The sequence below is a fragment of the Budorcas taxicolor genome, chromosome 2, assembly GCF_023091745.1.
Source record: "Budorcas taxicolor isolate Tak-1 chromosome 2, Takin1.1, whole genome shotgun sequence".
NCBI classification, from domain to species: domain Eukaryota; kingdom Metazoa; phylum Chordata; class Mammalia; order Artiodactyla; family Bovidae; genus Budorcas; species Budorcas taxicolor.
The window spans coordinates 144,096,930-144,116,443 of NC_068911.1; the positions used below are offsets into that span (position 1 = coordinate 144,096,930).

At 36.7% G+C, this 19,514-nt stretch overlaps 1 protein-coding gene across 1 annotated transcript in view; it reads right to left on the minus strand.

Annotated features, from left to right (window-relative positions):
* ERBB4 (erb-b2 receptor tyrosine kinase 4) overlaps positions 1-19,514 on the minus strand; it is a 770,675-nt gene that overhangs the window by 351,434 nt on the left and 399,727 nt on the right. The window contains exon 7 of the mRNA XM_052653380.1: positions 13,183-13,248. Within this exon, the coding sequence (XP_052509340.1) occupies positions 13,183-13,248 (66 nt within the window). The remainder of the gene's footprint in view (positions 1-13,182; positions 13,249-19,514) is intronic.

The following is a 19,514-nucleotide window of genomic DNA, read 5'->3' on the forward strand; positions in this document are numbered from 1 at the left end:
AAATTTTATTAAAATACTTTGTTTTAAAAATGAATATACTATATTTAAAATAATCTTTCCTTATGTCATGTTTAAAAACTAGTCATCATATCATAACTTTTACCTATATTTTTCTAGTACTTTGAGTTATTTCATGCTTTTGATACTTTTAGTCTATAATCCATCTATACTCTCTTGTCTATATGATGCCTTTAAACTTTAATGAACAATTAATCTCAAGTTTTGTTTTATGGTGAGGATCTAACTTTATTTTTTTCCATGAAAGTGAAAGTCGCTCAGTCGTGTCTGACTCTTTGCGACCCAATGGACTATATAGTCCATGGAATTCTATAGGCCAGAAACCTGGAGTGTGTAGCCGTTTCTGTCGCCAGGGGATCTTCCATGCCAGGAATCGAACCGGGGTTTCTGGCATTGCAGACGGTTTCTTTACTACTGAGCCAACCAGGGAAACACCCTATTATTAATTTTTTTCCCCATAAAATGAACCATTTGATCCAACACCATTTATTGAATAATCTCTATATTTTCCATTAAAATGCTAACTTTATAGAAACCAAATTACTGTATAGACATTATATTGCACCTGGACTTTCTATTACATTCCATTGAGCTAATTCCATTCTGAACTAATGTGATACTCTTTTCATACTTACTATTTTATAACATTTTAATACTTGGAAAAAGTTCTACATAGCTCTTCCTTTTAAGTGTGGGGTAATTAATTAAATATATTTTCCAGGAATATTTTAGACTATTTTTGTTCAATTAAAAGCAAAACATTGAGAATTGATCAAAGGTAAAATTAAAGCTTAATTTTAGAAGAGCTGACCTTTTCATCTTATGCTGCTGCATCACTTCAGTCGTGTCCGACTCTGTGCGACCCCAGAGATGGCAGCCCACCAGGCTCCCCCGTCCCTGGGATTCTCCAGGCAAGAACACTGGAGTGGGTTGCCATTTCCTTCTCCAATGCATGAGTGAAAAGTGAAAGTGAAGCTGCTCAGTCGTGTCTGACTCTTCGCGACCCCATGGACTGCAGCTTACCAGGCTCCTCCATCCACTGGATTTTCCAGGCAAGAGTACTGGAGTGGGGTGCCATTGCCTTTTCTGTTTCATCCTATGAGTCCCCTCATTTTATGGGTCCCCTCATCTTGGACTGTGGTAACTCTCCATTTATTTAAATTTTCTGTTGGTAGAGTTGGTAAAATATTTTCTGTTGGCAAAATATTGTGGTTTGATTTTTTTAAAAAATTATCCATAATTACCTGTGTCAGAGTCTGTCTCTCATCTCCATCCTTTCCCTAGTCAATGAAATTAAATACATCTTCAATACATGCAACATCCTCATTGTTAAGAAAAATAATCTTCTGGGGTAACAGTTATCTGAGTTCAAGAAATATTCAAAACAGAGCAAAACCTGAGTTATTCTTATAGTCATATTGCTGTAACTGCTCCATTAAGAAAAACATTCACAGGCAAAAGACTTTGGCTAACTGCAAAATAAATATCATCAGTGATATGTGAAAATGATACCTTGGGTCTATCTTTTATTACTTCACCATAAATTAGTATAGTTACTATTTCTCTTGAAAACATCTATGTTAATGGCAAGAAGTATCTATGATACTATTATAAATTGCCAAATTATCAATAAAATTGTTATTGGCTTGAGAAATGGAATACATCTGATATTTTGAGAATTCACATTTATTCTAATATAGCCAGTAAAAATGTTACTTGACATAAGCACAATCGACAAGTATCCAGTATCCACTTCTTTTCTTTCTCATCCCAGTGCCACTTACTTAATTCTTCCTCCAGCTGAACCAATTAAATCAACAAATAGACGATGTATCTCATATTAATACAAGGCAGAACTCTAAGGAGGATATTTTTCTTCAGGCTTGCCCAACTCCCTAATCATGACAGTAGCAAACAGTGACTCTAATGAGTGTTCTATTAATTAGAGGACACTCTCATGTCACATGTAGCTCATTTTGAAATCTTCTCTTGTATAGTTAAAGATAGTTATTCTAATGACTGTCAAGTCTTGCTACAAAGCATTCAGCATAAATCGTGATTACTACCATAATAAAATTATTATGTTTATTTATTTTTTTGGCTGTGTCAGGTCTTAGCTGTGGCACATGGGAACTTTCATTGAGGTGCAAAGACTCTCTAGCTGTGGCCAATGGGCTCATTAGTATCAGCGCATGGGCTTAGTTGTTCCATGGCATGTGGGATCTTAGTTCCCTGACCAGGGATTGATTCCAAGTCCCCTTCATTGCAAGGGGGGATTCTTAACCACTGAACTGCCAGGGAAAACCCACAAAATGTTTCTAATCTTAACATTTTTAGATATTTCTGACTTTTCTTCTCAATGCCCTTTCAATAATCCTTCAAATGTGTCGTACTCTCTCTGATCTCACTGCTAGGTTACCTGCTTCTACCCAATCCACAGTTTGCATTCCTGTAGTGTAAATGCCTGACATTAAACTTTTGATGGTGGTTTCCCAGGTGGTGCTAGTGGTAAAGAACCTGCCTGCCAATTCAGGAGACAGAGGAGAAGTGGGTTCAGTCTGTGAGTTGGGAAGATCCCCTGGAGAAGGGCATGGCAACCCACTCCAGTATTACTGCCTGGAGAATCCCATGGTCAGAGGAGCCTGGTGGGCTACAGTCCATGGGATCGCAGAGTCAGACATGGTTGAAGCAACTTAGCAGGCATACAAGCTTTTGATTGCTAGGTGTTAGTTGCTCAGTTGTGTTTGACTCTTTGTGACCCCATGGACTGTAGTCCTACAGGTTCCTCTGTCCATGGAATTCTCCAGGCAATAATAATGGAGTGGGTTACCATGCCCTTCTCCAGGGGATCTTTCTGCCCATGTATTGACCTCAGGTCTCATGCATTGCAGCCACCAGGAAGCCCTTGATTGCTAACACATCCACTTCAAAGACATTCATGTCAAACAAACATATTCCAGCTGTATGACACAGATGCTAGTAAACACCTAGATAAGAAGCCAGACTGCATCTGCTCATGAAGTTCTCCTCTTAGGAAAAAAGCTTCGGGTAACCCAGATAAGTAACATTTTAAGTGACCTCACTTTTCTGTTTCCATGCCTAAATTCCTACTGTGATATTTTAAATTGATCAGTAAAGAGTGAACTTATAAAGTCCTAAGTACTCACCTGTCCTCCAACAAAGACAGGGCTACAGGTCTATACTTTCTCTCTACCTGTGACCTGCAGCCATTGGGCCTGCCATATGTCCTTGACCTGTGAATAATAAACCATGCTTTTTCAAAGTTCCTTGATGGTTACTGCCGAGGTATGTCTTGCAATTATAATAAGAACTACCAGGGCTGGTCCAGCCACAAGGTTGACTCAGATCCAGAAAATACCTGTAGGGACTCATCACACGTAGTAGTGGCCCAGGTGAATGCCTCAAGCATTTTGAGTATACAGAATCACTGTCTATAGGCTAAAACTAACATAAAATATTTCCATAAAATATCTGAGCATAAATCTGTATCATCTATATCTATGGCTAATCACTGTGTGTCCCCATATGCAAATGTCATTAGTTGAGTTCAGTCGCTCAGTTGTGTTCAACACTTTGTGACACCATGGATTACAGCATGCCAGGCTTCCCTGTCCATCAACTCCCAGAGCTTACTCAAACTCATGTCCATCGAGTCGCTGATACCATCCAACTGTCTCATCCTCTGTCGTCCCCTTCTCCGACTGCTTTCAGTCTTTCTGAGCATCAGAGTCTTTTCAGATGAGTCAGTTCTTCACATCAGGTGGCCAAAGTATTAGAGTTTCAGCTCTAGCATCAGTCCTTCCAATGAATGTTCAAGACTGACTTCTTCAGGATTGACTGGTTGAATCTCGTTGCAGTACAAGAGACTCTAAGAGTCTTCAACATTTAATTTCAAAAGCATCAATTCTTCGGCACTCAGCTTTCTTTATAGTCCAACTCTAAAATTCACACATGAAAACTGGAAAAACCATAGCTTTAACTAGACAGACCTTTGTTAGCAAAGTAATGTCTCTGCTTTTTAATATGCTGTCTAGGTGGGTCATAGCTTTTCTTCCAAGGAGCAAGCGTCTTTTAATTTCATGGCCTCAGTCACCATCTGCAGTGACTTTGGAACCCAAAGAAATAAAGTCTGTCATTGTTTCCCCATCTATTTGCCATGCAGTGATGGGACCAGATGCCACAGTCTTAGTTTTCTGCATGTTGAGTTTGAAGCCAACTTTTTCACTTTCCTCTTTTACTTTCATCAAGAGGCTCTTTAGCTCTTCTTCACCTTCTGCCATAAGGGTGGTGTCATCTGCATATTTGATGTTATTGATATTTCTCCCAGCAATCTTGATTCCAGCTTGTGCTTCATCTAGCCTGGCATTTCACATGATATACTTTGCATATAAGTTAAGTAAGCAGGGTGACAATACACAGCCTTGACATACTCCTTTCTGGATTTGGAACCAGTCTGTTGTTCTATGTTCAGTTCTGACTGTTGCTTCTTGACCTGTATACAGAACCACAGGAGGCAAGTAACATGGTCTGTTATTCCCATCTCTTTCCAAGTTTTCCATAGTTTGTGGTGATCCAGACAGTCAAAGGCTTTGGCATAGTCAATAAAGCAGAAATAGATGTTTTTTTCTGGAGCTCTCTTGCTTTTTTGATGATCCAAAAGATATTGGCAATTTGATCTCTGGTTCCTCTGCCTTTTCTAAATCCAGCTTGAACATCTGGAAGTTCACGGTTCGAGTACTGTTGAAGTCTGGCTTGGAGAATTTTGAGCATTACATTGCTAGCATGTGAGATGAGTACAATTGTGTGGTAGTTTGAACATTCTTTAGCATTGCACTTCTTTGGGACTGGAATGAAAACTGACCTTTTCCAGTCCTGTGGCCACTGTTGAGTTTTCCAAATTTGCTGGCATATTGAGTGCAGCATTTTTATACCATCATCTTGTAGGATTTGAAATAGCTTAACTGGAATTCTACCACCTCCTCTAGCTTTGTTTGTAGTGATGCTTTCTAAGGCCCACTTGATTTCACATTCTAGGATGACTGGCTCTAGGTGAGTGATCACACCATTGTGATTATCTGGGTTGTGAAGTTCTTTTTTGTACAGTTCTTCTGTGTATTCTTCCCACCTCTTCTTAATATCTTCTGCTTCTGTTAGGTCCATATCATTTCTGTCCTTTATTGTGCCCATATTTGCATGAAATGTTCCCTTAGTATCTCTAAGTTTTTTGAAGAGATCTCTAGTCTTTCCCATTCTATTGTTTTCCTCTATTTCTTTGCACTGATCACTGAGGAAGGCTTTCTTATCTCTCCTTGCTATTCTTTATAACTCTGCATCCAAATGGATATACCTTTCTTTTTCTCTTGCCTTTAGCTTTTCTTCTTTTCTCAGCTATTTGGAAGGCCTCCTAGGATAACCATTTTTCTTTTTTCATTTCTTTTTCTTGGGGATGGTCTTGATCACTTCCTCCTATACAACATCATGAATCCCGTCCCTAGTTCTTCTGGCACTCTATCAGACCTAATCCCTTGAATCTATTTGTCACTTCCCCTGTGTAATCATATGGGATTTGATTTAGTTCATACCTGAATAGTCTAGTAGTTTTCCCTACTTTCTTCAATTTCAGTCTGAATTTGGCAATAAGAAGTTCATGATCTGAGCTTCAGTCAGCTCTCTCCCAATCTTGTTTTTGTTGATTATATAGAGCAAACATCATAACTGTGCAGAAAAGCATGTATAAAAATCATCTTTGTTCAAACTTTTATTCGGTCAATAAGGGAACTTGAGAAAACTGAATTCCTTGAATCTCAGTTAGTTTAGAACTAGGACTAAATCTCTCATCTCCTGATGCCCCCAGTTCGGTGTTCTTTTTGATCTTTTCAAACACTCCTTGGCTTTGTTTTGTACCCAGAGCATTTCCAGAGAAGAGGCACATTTTGTATACTTCTTTTTACCCCTTGAGCCTTTAGCATGGCTTTAAATGATATTCCCTGAATCACATTAAATTGTATTATAAAGAGCATTTCAGATAATTAAAATGAACATCACTTTCTTTAAATCTTTGAGAAAGATCATCCAATTACAACTAATATTATCAATGTACAGCAAAATAAACAGCATATTAATAGTGCTTCCCTTAATTTTACAATATCTCCGGAAACTACTAATCCAAAAATAAGGAAATAATTGAAATCAATAGGAAGGGTTATGGACATGCAAAGTTATTAGTAAAATACAAGGGTTTTAATCTAAGATGTTGGCTTTCAACAAAGGCTCGCTGTTATCCTGATTGATTGAGACTGCTGGCTCAGCGCTTCTTTTCTCTTCATTGGCTCCCCCTTGCTTTTCTCTGCTCTAATTGGATATTTATTTACTGCATTACACCTTCTTTTTAAACAGGGTTTGTTTCAGAAAGATTGTAAATACAATTACACTTTAGACAAACTGTATGCATGTATGTGAGTATAATTAGTACATTATTTTCATAATTTGCCATTTTGCTTTTAATATCCACAGGAAAATTGGAAATTTCATGGGAAAAAATGCAATTTAGTTTTGAGTTGCTACATTTCTTTGCTTAAATTTTGAGGAAGAAACATATATAATATTTTTCTTAGATTTTAATATTTATTTCAAACAAGTTCCACATATATTTTAAAAGGAATAAAAGTAAGTTTCAGTCAGTTCAGTTCAGTCGCTCAGTCGTGTCCGACTCTTTGCGACCCCATGAATCGCAGCATGCCAGGCCTCCCTGTCCGTCACCATCTCCTGGAGTTCACCCAGACTCACGTCCCTCAAGTCAGTGATGCCATCCAGCCGTCTCATCCTCTGTCATCCCCTTTTCCTCCTGCCCCCAATCCCTCCCAGCATCAAAGTCTTTTCCAATGAGTCAACTCTTCGCATGAGGTGGCCAAAGTACTGGAATTTCAGTTTTAGCATCATTCCTTCCAAAGAAATCCCAGGGCTGATCTCCTTTAGAATGGACTGGTTGGATCTCCTTGCAGTCCAAGGGACTCTCAAGAGTCTTCTCCAACACCACAGTTCAAAAGCATCAATTCTTTGGCGCTCAGCTTTCTTCACAGTCCAACTCTCACATCCATACATGACCACTGGAAAAACCATAGCCTTGACTAGACCAACCTTTGTTGGCAAAGTAATGTCTCTGCTTTTCAATATGCTATCTAGGTTGGTCATAACTTTTCTCCCAAGTAAGTTTAGCTGTTTCTAAATTTCACCCTAGAACTGAATAGAATCCATAAGCCAGACCAAGGTTTTCTTCCTATTATTAAACTAAAGTTTTAATATATTGCAACTACAGAAACTAATTTTGTGTGCACAAGTATAACAAATGAGAAAAATGCTAAATAATTTCTAATTTTTCCTAGCATGTTCTATAAAGTTTGTACAGAAACAATAAATAACATAAAGTGTTGGTTGGCACAAGCTTTTATTTTGCCAATATCATAATACGCTCCATTCACAATTATCTACACTAGAACAAAGATACTGTTTGTTTTAATTTCAGTGCTATTTTATTTTAATTTAAAAAAAGATTTTGAGATAACCTAGCTAGGATGAATACTGTAGAAGTAAAAGGTGAATTCCCCTAGAAGTTTCCCTTTGGCTAAAATAATGCTTTACATTAATCAATTTAATGAACAAGTTGAAGCATTCATTTCCTCTTTTTTTTTTTTTTCTTGGTGTGACATTTTGGTTTAAGAGGCAACAATGTTTTAACATATTGTCAAGTGCACTTACATTTTTCAATTACTTTCTAAGCAAGAAGTCTCCCTTATAAAGCAACTAGAAACTGAAGAATATATTGAGTGGTAATCAGCTGAGAAAATCTGACTTATACAACCTGCAGTTAAAGACAATTATAACTGCTTTAATGCAAAATGTGTAAGGTTGGGAGAATCAAACTGTAATATTTTGATCCATGCCCACCTCATCCTCCCAAGCACAGTTCCTAACTGAGACGACAAAAGAAATGCGTAAAATGAAAGAACCACCCAGGCTGATAATAGGAGGCTGGAGAAAGCTGGCCTGATACTGTGCTTAAAGATAAAAAAGGACATGCAGTATCTATTTTAAAAGAGATAAGTGTGATTCATATATCTTGCAGGGACAGAGATAACTTTGTTCCTTTAATCATTATTATTTATTACTTAAAGCTTAGTCTCTTTCACACCTAAACCTTCCAGCGCAAACCTTAGGACTCAGTTCTTACGAACAGAGAGAGTTGTCATTCTTACCAGTAAGCCTACTTAATAATACTACTGTAAGCTTCAGACTTCACACAGCAGATAAGTTTGTCTCCCCTGACATGAGTACATTAATCCACTGAATCAATTTACTTAAGCTGTGCTGTGGAGCAATGCGGCCACGATTTAACTGAGCTTAAAAGCACTTTCAACTTTTGAGTCACGGCTCCATGTACAATGCAGGCCCACAGTACCCTTCATAAGTTCTATTTTGACCTTTTACAACTATGTGAGAAATATTTCTGTTAGTCATGATACTCTAACATCAAAAAGGATCTTAAAATAATGAATTTAAGCTATTTTAGAAAATCAGACTCCTGAGTAAAATAGGATAGAATACCTGGCTAGATTCTACAAGAAAAATTTACTTGCTTTAATACTTAAAAAATTCTTTAGATTTTCTAAATTTTTTAAGGAATTTGTTTAGAAAATATTTTAATTTTTAAAATATTTTAGCAAAAAACATTTTTAAAATAGCTGCTGGCTTCAGAGTTTACAGTATGAAGGTTATCAAATGTCATAGAGGAAAATGGCACATTTGCATTATTCGATACGCAGTCAAAGCTAACTGCAACAACCAAAGCAAGGATATAAAAAAAGTTGCAACATGTTACTAAATTTTACTAAAAATTTAAAAATTTTATAGGTATGCCTGGTGAACTGTTGTCCAAAGTGCTGGGAAGAAAAATTTTCCTCTACCCTTCTAGCTGGTTTACAAATTATATTGATAGGAGGCAGCTTAACAGGGAAAAGTCAAATAAAAGATTAATAACATGTATGCATGGGAGAAATCCAATAAAACTGAGTCTTGCCAAAATGACTAAAATTCTCACTTTAAAAACAATTTTCAGCTAAAGACAAAGCAGGATGTTGGAAAAAGTGATTTGGGACTTGAAAGGGGATGAAGCCAATTGAGATGGAGATAGAAAAGCAAATGTTTGGAACACAGGGACAGTGGGATTCAGAGGAATTTTAACTGACTGCAAAGTGCCTCCTCATCAAACACACCTAGTGCATGCTACAGCTGTCCGTGTGCAGTTCTCTTCCTGGAATAGCTTCTTTATCTGCACTTTTCTAGGAAGTTAGGGGAAAGATCAAAGTTTTCCAGGTTTTCCAAGCCTTAAAAATAGTCAGCCTAAATTAATCCTCATACCAAAGAGACACATTTTAGGGTGGCAAGTTTTGCTTCCCTACGATACTAAGCTGTCCGTTTATTAACACTCTTGTCCCACTTCACAAAATCTATTAAAAACAGAACTTCAAACCTCTTGCTCATTTCTTTTTAAAACTTCTGAATCCTACACACCTTCCCTCAAACTTATCACCGATGTCATCACCACTTTTGCTTTTCCATATCTCTGTTCAAATATGTTTTCACTCTGATCACCACTCTTTGCTTCATTCATCCTAACAAGTCATTCATTATCATGGACTTGTTTTCTTAGGACCTGAATTACTTGTCTTTACTGCGACCTCTTACAGAGGATCATTCCTGGCATATTTGCTGTTTTAAGAAGAAACCCTGTGGGAGGATGTCAGCATTGATATAATGGGGCGAATAATATGTATTCTTGAGGTCAGTGTCCTTGGCTAAGGTGTGGAGCTTTTAAATATTTTACCTTTCTTCCCTAATATATGCAGAATCTCAAAGTTAATTATTCATAAAAGTAAGGAAATATTTGACAAATATGAAACTGAATACCTCCAGAGAAACCTTACTGAAGTGAATTTGTTTCAGTCATAAGGAAAGAAATCATTTGTAAATGATAAAGATGATGTCTAAAAGATCCTAAAATTCATTTTTGTATGCTCAGTCAATAAAAGCAGGATATTTTCAAAAATTTGCCCAGCCTGTTTTCTGATATTTAGGAAGTTTCATCAGGGCTCAGAGATAAGTACATCTGAAGTAGGTGTAAGGGTAAGTAATATATTTTAACTAACAGAAGGGCTATCAGCAATCTAAAGGAAGCTAGGAAAATTTTACATTTCTTTTGAAAAAAAGTTCATCATGGATGTTACTTCACCATGAGCTCTCTAGATGTCTAATATCTCTATAGAATCTCTCATAAGGTCTATTCTCAAAATTTCTGATTGTACTTCTAAACTTCAGGTCTTACAATAAGTACATCTTTGACTTCCAAAATACATTTTGCCTCAGGATGCTGGGCTCTATAAATATGGATATGTAATTTATCTTTCAAGTGACTCAAAGGAGGAAACAGAGAACAGAAGTGAGTGATAAGGGCAAGCGGCCTTCTCTTCACTCCAGTGTTTTGGCTATTTATTCCCCAGTCATCTATGTCAGTATCATTCACAAGGTGGAAGTGGTCTGCAGTTTTGCTCTGACATGCATTCACTCAGATTTAAGTTGGATTAAGTTTTATAACAGTATCTCTTTTAGTTTATTATAATATTACCTATTATTTACTAGGTCCTTAGTATATAGCAAAAATATTTAAACATGTCAACCAGATTATTATTGTATTGAATTTGATTCCAAAGAAGTAACCCTCTGAGGTAAGTGTAATATCTCCATTTTATAGATATGGTAACTGAGGTTTAGAAAAATTAAATCACTTTCTCATGCTATAAAGTGGAAACAACTGAGATTTTTTTCATCTGGCTGACTATAAATCCAGTGTTCTTGTCCCCTAAACTGCTATGCAATATGGTATACAGGAAACAGTATTATTCTTAGGTTCAGGACATTTAGGTCAAAATCTCAGGTACTACCTGTGTAAATTTAATGACTCTCTTAAATATTTCCTCTGTTTACATTTCCCCGATTGTGGAATGAGGTTAATGATAACTGACTTCTTTAAATACTAGAAATATTGTGAAAATAAATTTTAAAATGGAAATATTTTATAAACTATAAAATCCATGCAAATGAATATTATTCTAAAATTTGAGTCTGCATGTATCAGATATAAGTAAATGTTTGTGGAATTTAAATTTGATAGATTCTGGAGTAGGCACAGTGACCATTAAGCCAATTTTACGTTATTATACTGAGCTTAATTTCCACACTGGAAAATTAGGTGAATTAAATGACTGTGTGGCTGATGATTTGATAACATGAGCTATGGCTTGATAACTGTCTTACTCAAGACTCTCTGCCACGCCAACTTGGTGGCAAGTAACAAAACTAGTTCAAATGTATTAGAATATTGCATTTATTAAGGTCCCCAAAGAAAGAAGTACATTTGGACATCAGGAAGACCAGAGAACGAGGAAGCAAAAATGGTCAAAATCTTTCTCTCTCCAATTATCCTTTGCCTCTGCATGGCTGATTTATTTTTTGGTGTCACTGAGGACTGGTTATTTCTCCTTCTCATTAATAGACATGGCTCAAAAATAGACATCTCAACTAAGTATAATCTCTCTTTCAGATTCTGACGTGGTGTAACCACCACCTGTTGATCCCAAGTTCAAATTCTCTAGAAAGAGAATCTGATTGGCCCAGCCTGGATTAATTATCTATTATAGGACTTCTTAACCTTTGGTATTATTAACATTGTCTGCTGAATAATTATTCTTTGCTTGGGATATGTAGAGTGAGGCTCTCCTGTATTTGTAGGATGCCATTAAAACATTTTGTCCACTATCACAGTGAATGCATTTCACATAGTAATCCAATTACTTTAGAATCCTGCTTAAAATTCTTGCCAAAACATTGCTGCCATAAAACATTGCTTTTCTTAAATAACTTAAGTCTATACTTTCATCCAACAGTATAAGAAATTTCCACAATATCTAATACTTGTATGTTCAAATTTTTAAATAATATTTTCCGTGTTTTCTAGGCTAAAAAAAGAAATACATTCAAATAGCTTCTACACTCTTTTCCATTTATTATTTCAGCTGTTGTTTTTACAGCAGGAAGAAAATTTTTTACCATTTATATGGAGCATTTTGTGTTTTCTTTTAAAAGAAAACATTTATCCTTAAGATTAGCAAAAGTTCAGTGCTGATTTAAGCATCACAACTTTAAGAATGTTAAAACATTAGATATTTGTCTTTATGTTCAATATGCTTTGTTTTTAAATATCTTAGCAGTGATATTCTCCTCATATTTATCTTAATAACTAATACAAAAAATAATATACGCTAAGATACACTGTATTTAATAGGGAATCTATATTTATAATTCACACAGTTTTTATCTCTGTGCCAAGAACAGAATGGGTACACAGTATCCTTTTCCTTTTTTCTTTCTCCAGTGAATGGATAGTCAGGTTGCTGCTGCTGGGGCTGCTAAGTCGCATCAGTTGTGTCCGACTCTATGCAACCCCATAGATGGCAACCCACCAGGCTCCTCTGTCCCTGGGATTCTCCAAGCAAGAACACTGGAGTGGGTTGCCATTTCCTTCTCCAATGCATGAAAGTAAAAGGTGAAAAGTGAAAGTGAAGTCGCTCAGTCGTGTCCAACTCTTAGTGACCCCATGGACTATAGCCCACCAGGCTCCTCCATCCATGGGATTTTCCAGGCAAGAGTACTGGAGTAGGGTGCCATCGCCTTCTCCAGGTTACTATTTGGGAAAAGCACTGAAATAGTCAGTTAACCTGAAATTCAGTTAATTATCATTTTGTATACATTTGGATTTCCTACTTCCTCTGATGTACAGACTCTGAGGTCATTGTTAACATCACCACATCTGTACTGTATCATTAATCTAGAAACCACAAAGAAATATAAGAAATGATTAAATGTTTCACTTGAAAGCAATGAAATTAGGCTGTTTACTTACATAGAAACTAGTCTATCACACAGAAGCAAAGCTCATTTTCAGGTTTCTGATAACCAGAAGTGTGAAAAGCTTCAATTATTAAAATTACTTGACCATTTCAAGCCTATGTTTTCTCACTGTTGAACACTTACAAGTCTGGCAATGGTTCTCTGTGGGTCCCCAGCATCGGCCAGTACAGGACTTATGGCAACGTCCACCTGTAGAATAGGAAAAAGCATGTGTGTGTTATAATCTTTAATCTTTCACTCTGACTAGGAGCTAATATCACAAAGGAAATATTCCTACTTCTTTATGAGGATTTTTATGTCATACTAGAGTTGAAACATAGCTCATAAAATGCCCACTTAAGTAGCAAAATTTGAATGTCAAATACACATGAAGCAGAGAAATACAATCTCTTGATATTCAAAATCCTCTCACCATTTTACAAGAAAAGGAAATACATGACTTTGTGAATGTTCCTGGATAGTCAGAAGTAAATATTTACATGAAATAAGCTTTACTTCGACTACAGAATATTTTTTTTCTACTGATTTTTCTACTTGATATAAATTCAAAAGTTCACAGCCCACTAATATCAACAGACATTAAGGATTAAATCAATAGTTTAAAAGAAGGTGGAGTCTATGAAAACAAAAATATATTACAAACATAGGATAAATCTTCAGAAAAAAAGGTTGTTTACATAATTTAGATTATCTCTTTTTTCAAAGGTCTTTTATATCTTTAAAAATTATTGAAATACAGATGATTTACAATGTTGTATTAGTTTCAGGTGTACAGCAAAGAGATTCAGTTGTACAAATATGTGTGTATGTGTGTTTGCGTGTATGTATATATATATTTACATTCTCTTTCATCACACATTTTTACAAGCTATTGAGTATCACTTTTACGCTACACAGAAAGTCCTGGCTTGTTATTTGTCTTTTATATAGTAGTGTGTATATTTTCCCACTCCAGTGTTCTTGCCTGGAGAATCCCAGGGACGGGGGAGCCTGGTGGGCCGCCGTCTATGGGGTCACATAGTCAGACACTACTGAAGCAACTTAGCAGCAGCAGCAGCAGCAGTGTATATTTTAATACCAAACTCCTAATTTATCCCTCCTCCTTCCCCTTCGGTAACCGTCAGTTTGCACTCTGTCTTTTTAAAACTTTTTCTTGAGGTATAATTAATGTACAGTATTAATAAGTTTCAGGTGTATGTCACAATGATTCACAATTTTTAAAGGTTATTTTCCGTTTATAATTATGAAACAATATTAGTTATATCCTTGTGGAGGAGGACATTCAGAGATTGTGTCTGAGTTGACCTGTAAGCTGAACCTGGGCGATTAGAGGCTTCTCACCTGCTTCCCTGTCCTTGAAATGTATGTCCCTCTGACTATTCTCATGCTAGCAGCTGTTTCAAGGACATAGCCTTGAGAGAGAAAGGTGTTGTTGAGACCATCTGGACTAAGTAAGTGACCAAATTTAGTTAAGACCTTGATGCAAACTTTTAAGACTCTGACAGGAGGATGCTGAAATCTACTTATCTTGCTGCTGCCCAAGACAAGTCTCATACATAAGTCACCTAGCTTATGAAACTTGTCACCTACAAATCTGGTGTGGGCTGCCTCTTTCTTCCATCTCTCCTTGCCCTTTGTGTACAGGTGCCAATTTGCAAACCAACACCTTTATATAAATATTTCAAGTATTGAAAAGAATTATTTTATTTTTGAAAGTTTAATTTCAATTATTTTTCTAATACCCTCTTCTAAAACTTTTATTGATACTACTTTCTTTCTCAAATATCAGCCTTTATTTCCTGTGGCCTCATTTTCCTTTTAATGATGCTACTATGGGTACTGGACTCAGTGAAAAAAGCTGTCCCACAAAGAAATTCCCTACAATCACAACAAAAGAACATTAGCTAGAAGAAATCATGTATAATGACTTCCCTTGAAGTTTGCTGTTGAATTTCATAGGTTCATTCCAAACTTTTGTGAGTACAAGGAGATGGAATGGGCTTATCTTTAGGGAAAAGTGGACATGAAAATGTATCAAAGATAAAAGCGTTTCTATAACACACTGTCTATTAAACCTTTATTGTTAATTTTCTAATATAAATTGTGAATGGCTACATGCCTATCAAGATGTTCATTTTAACATAGCTAACTACGTTGTAAAAAATTATGGAATAAGGTTATACCAAAGGTTTCCATCTTTCCTTGACCCACAGTTTTTAACTCTTCCTTTAATTTTAATTTCTTTTCGGATGTGGAAGTTCTTACAACTGGGGCATTTTTGTTCGTTTGTTCTTGTTTCTCTTTATGAGACTGTATGGACCTAGCATGTTAAAGGCTTCCACGGCTAAGGGACAGATTCAGCAGATACCTTTCAAAGGCTGAACCTCAGACCATCCTACTGGTCTACTCTTCCACAAGTGAATAGCACTATTTTCAAATTAATGTAATACGTAAGCTCAATCCCAGCCACACTCTTAAAAGTATCAAGATCCTGGCCCCAGTGGAGTTTATTTAAAGCAATTCTGTTTGTGAAGCACTGTTACTGACATCACCAGCATATAATATCCTGTCACTCTGCCATCTGTTTATTTAAATCCAAACACATTATAACTACATAATGCAAGCTCATTCTAGCTGACAGGAAAAGAACTCCATCTGGCCTGAACAATATAACTTTAATCAGTGATAATGATAATTATTATTAAAAACTGACTGGAGTTCTTTTGTATAAAGCTAATAAATCTAAATTGATTTATACCAGCGGAAATTAGAAAGGACTGTGAGACAAAATGGAAAGCATTGCAAACTTTTTCTGAGTACAAACTTTTTTGAGAAAGTGGTTTAAAATGTTAATGTCTTTCTTTAGATATGTTAAAATCCTTTAAATTGACCCATTAAGTAGTCTGTTAATTGTCTAAAGCAGAGGATGATCTATCCTTTAATCTATGACTTCTCTAATAGTGTTTGGTTTTAATAAAATATTTAGCTTTATTTATTGTGAATGAACAACTACCTGTAGCTGTTAAAATATGCTGAGTAACATTAGACATGTTAAAATATTCAATGGATCCCCTTTAATTGGATTACATATTTTTTAATCTTATTCTTGCAGTTTCAATTTACAATTTCAAGGCCTACTCTCATATTTAGTATAAAAGTAGTATTACTAGAAATTTTTTTATGATTCTTATCAAAATGTGATGGCAAGACACATTTAGTTGGGCATAGGTGATATAGTGCCTGCACACACACAGAAGTTTTAAATATTAATAATTTATCTATGATGTCTATGAGCTGTTAAGACATTTTATTTGGTAGTTTCCATTTTTCACTCATATTAAAACAAAAATATTAATCACTCCTAAAAGAGGAACCTAACAATGCTTCTTTTCCAAGGTTTTACTCAGACTTAGATTCCCTCCATCCCTTTTGGAAACCAATTGAAGGTGATCACTTGGCCCACACATTTCAAGTTCTATAATGACAAGTGTGCTGCCGGACCGTGAATTGAATCTGCTGCTCCTGAATCAATGGCTGCTGCTTCTGTCCTGTCCTTCATTTCACTGTTTCTAGATCTCTGAGCCTTTTGGTATCCATTCAGGCACTCAGCAGTTCAGCTTTCGGTTTTCAAAACTGTGTGATATTGAGCACTTGGGCTAACTTGGTTTGATTCTTGCAGACAACTGAGTAATGTAGTTTTAGGGAGCGTCCCAGGTGGCTCAGTGGTAAAGGATCCTCTTGCCAAGGCAGGAGACGCAGGTTTGAGCTCTGGGTCAGGAAGATCCGCTGAAAAAAGAAATGGCAACCCACTTCAAAGTGCTTCCCTGGAAAATCCCACGGACAGAGAGGCCTGGTAGGGTACAGTCCACAGTGTTGCAAAAAGTTGATCACAAGTTAGCAACATGATGCAGGTAGTTTTAGGGACTATTATGTCTAAATTTTTTAAAAAAATCTGTCTTTAGCTTTTTTTCTCCAACATTTTTGCTGCCCAGAAGTGTCTCCTTAGGAATTATTCATCCAGAACTGGGGAAAAAAAAAATTCTGCTAACTTTTTCCCCCCTATTTTCCTCTCATCCATCTATTTGTAATTATTTCTTGAATACTGTCTGACCTGTGTATCAGGAACTATGAGAAATATTGGAATTAAGCTGAAACAGACATGGTTACTATTCTAAGAAAATTCAGGCTTAATTCAGCATTATTATTAAGGGAAAGGTTTCGGTTATGTTATATCTGGTGTTCACCCTCTATGTGTTTAAAGAAAGAAGTCAATCTATCTGATTTTTTCAATAGCCACTCTCCACTCCCCAGCTCAAGAAGAAAGAGTTAGATAAAGCCAGGTTGTGGTGGATCATTCCCAATGTAAAGCCTGGTAGCTCTGAAGTCCAGTATATTCCTCATATATGATTTATCTACATAACACCTAAAAAGAGATCTGCCCAGAGCATTCCAGTGGAGAGAATAAATGTGACCTCTTATTGTTTGTGTCCCAACAGAAATGTTAATACTTTAACTATGGCTTATTGTCTTACTCAAAACCTTCTTTCTGTCATCTATTCTCAAATGAGCAGTACCACAGGATGCCCGATTCCTTGGGAAAAGAAACTGCATATGTCAATAATATTTTAGTGTCACTTCATTTTATAAACTACGTCTCCAGTTCAATTCAATCGCTCAGTCGTGTCCGACTCTGCGACCCCATGAATCGCAGCACGCCAGGCCTTCCTGTCCATCACCAATTCCCGGAGTTCACTCAAACTCATGTCCATCGAGTCGGTGATGCCATCCAGCCATCTCATCCTCTGTCGTCCCCTTCTGCTCCTGCCCCCAATCCCTCCCAGCATCAGAGTCTTTTCCAATAAGTCAGCTCTTCACATGAGGTAGCCAAAGAATTGGAGTTTCAGCTTTAGCATCAGTCCTTCCAATGAACACTCAGGACTGATCTCCTTTAGAATGGACTGGTTGGATCTCCTTGCAGTCCAAGGGACTCTCAAGAGTCTTCTCCAACACCACAGTTCAAAAGCATCAATTCTTTGGCGCTCAGCTTTCTTCACAGTCCAACTCTCACATCCATACATGACCACTGGAAAAACCATAGCCTTGACTAGACCGACCTTTGCTGGCAAAGTAATATCTCTGCTTTTCAATATGCTGTCTAGGTTGGTCATAAATTTCCTTCCAAGGAGTAAGCGTCTTTTAATCTCATGGCTGCAGTCACCATCTGCAATGATTTTGAAGCCCCCCCAAAATAGTTTGACACTGTTTCCACTGTTTCCCCATCTATTTCCCATGAAGTGATGGGACCGGATGCCATGATCATTTTCTGAATGCTGAGCTTTAAACCAACTTTTTCCCTCTCCTCTTTTACTTTCATCAAGAGGCTTTTTAGTTCCTCTTCACTTTCTGCCATAAGGGTGGTGTCATCTGCATATCTGAGGTGATTGATATTTCTCCCGGCAATCTTGATTCCAGCTTGTGCTTCCTCCAGCCAAGCATTTCTCATGATGTACTCTGCATATAAGTTAAATAAGCAGGGTGACAATATACAGCCTTGATGTACTCCTTTTCCTATTTGGAACCAGTCTGTTGTTCCATGTCCAGTTCTGTTGCTTCCTGACCTGCATACAGGTTTCTCAAGAGGCAGGTCAGATGGTCTGGTATTCCCATCTCTTACAGAATTTTCCACAGTTTATTGTGATTCACACAGTCAACTTCTCCAGTAGTTTGTTTTTAAAAGAACAGGAAAAAAGAGAAACTAGACACTGGCTTATGTAAATGGGTGAAACGTTTAGGTGCACTGAGCCTTTGCCAACGCTATCAAAATCTGCCTATCTCCATGTTTCAATCAACTACATCATTTTTTTCATTATTTATTGTGATAATACTTTTAAAACTATTTTGGAAAATCTACTGCTTAAAAATAAGAACCTGATGTTTCTATTCACTTTAGTGATAGCGTAGTTATTTAAATTAATATTTCTATTTTCTGTCATTCTGACTCAGTTGAAGATCTTTACAAAACAATAATTAAAAAAAAATTTTCTGTCACTTTAACAAATAATTTAAAAATAAGTGCTGATTATTGCATATAAGCGTTATTTCAATTCACAGGCAATCACCTCTGTTTGTCAATCCATTATGCATCAATCTCATGCTCACGCCCTGGAGGAGGAAATGGCAGCCCACTCCAGTATTCTTGCCTGGGAAATCCTAAGGACAGATGAGCCTAGTGGGCTACAGTCCATGGGGTCACAAAGAGTCAGACACAACTGAAGCAACTGAGAAGTTAACAAATAGGACTAAATTTAATCTTTTATGCTTGTCCAGCAGATTTTGCATTCTTTTTTAGCAGCTAGAGTCCTAAGCCACTTTGATAATTTTCAGTTCAGTTCAGTTCAGTCACTCAGTCATGTCCAGTTGTTTGTGACCCCATAGACTGCAGGACTCCAGGACTC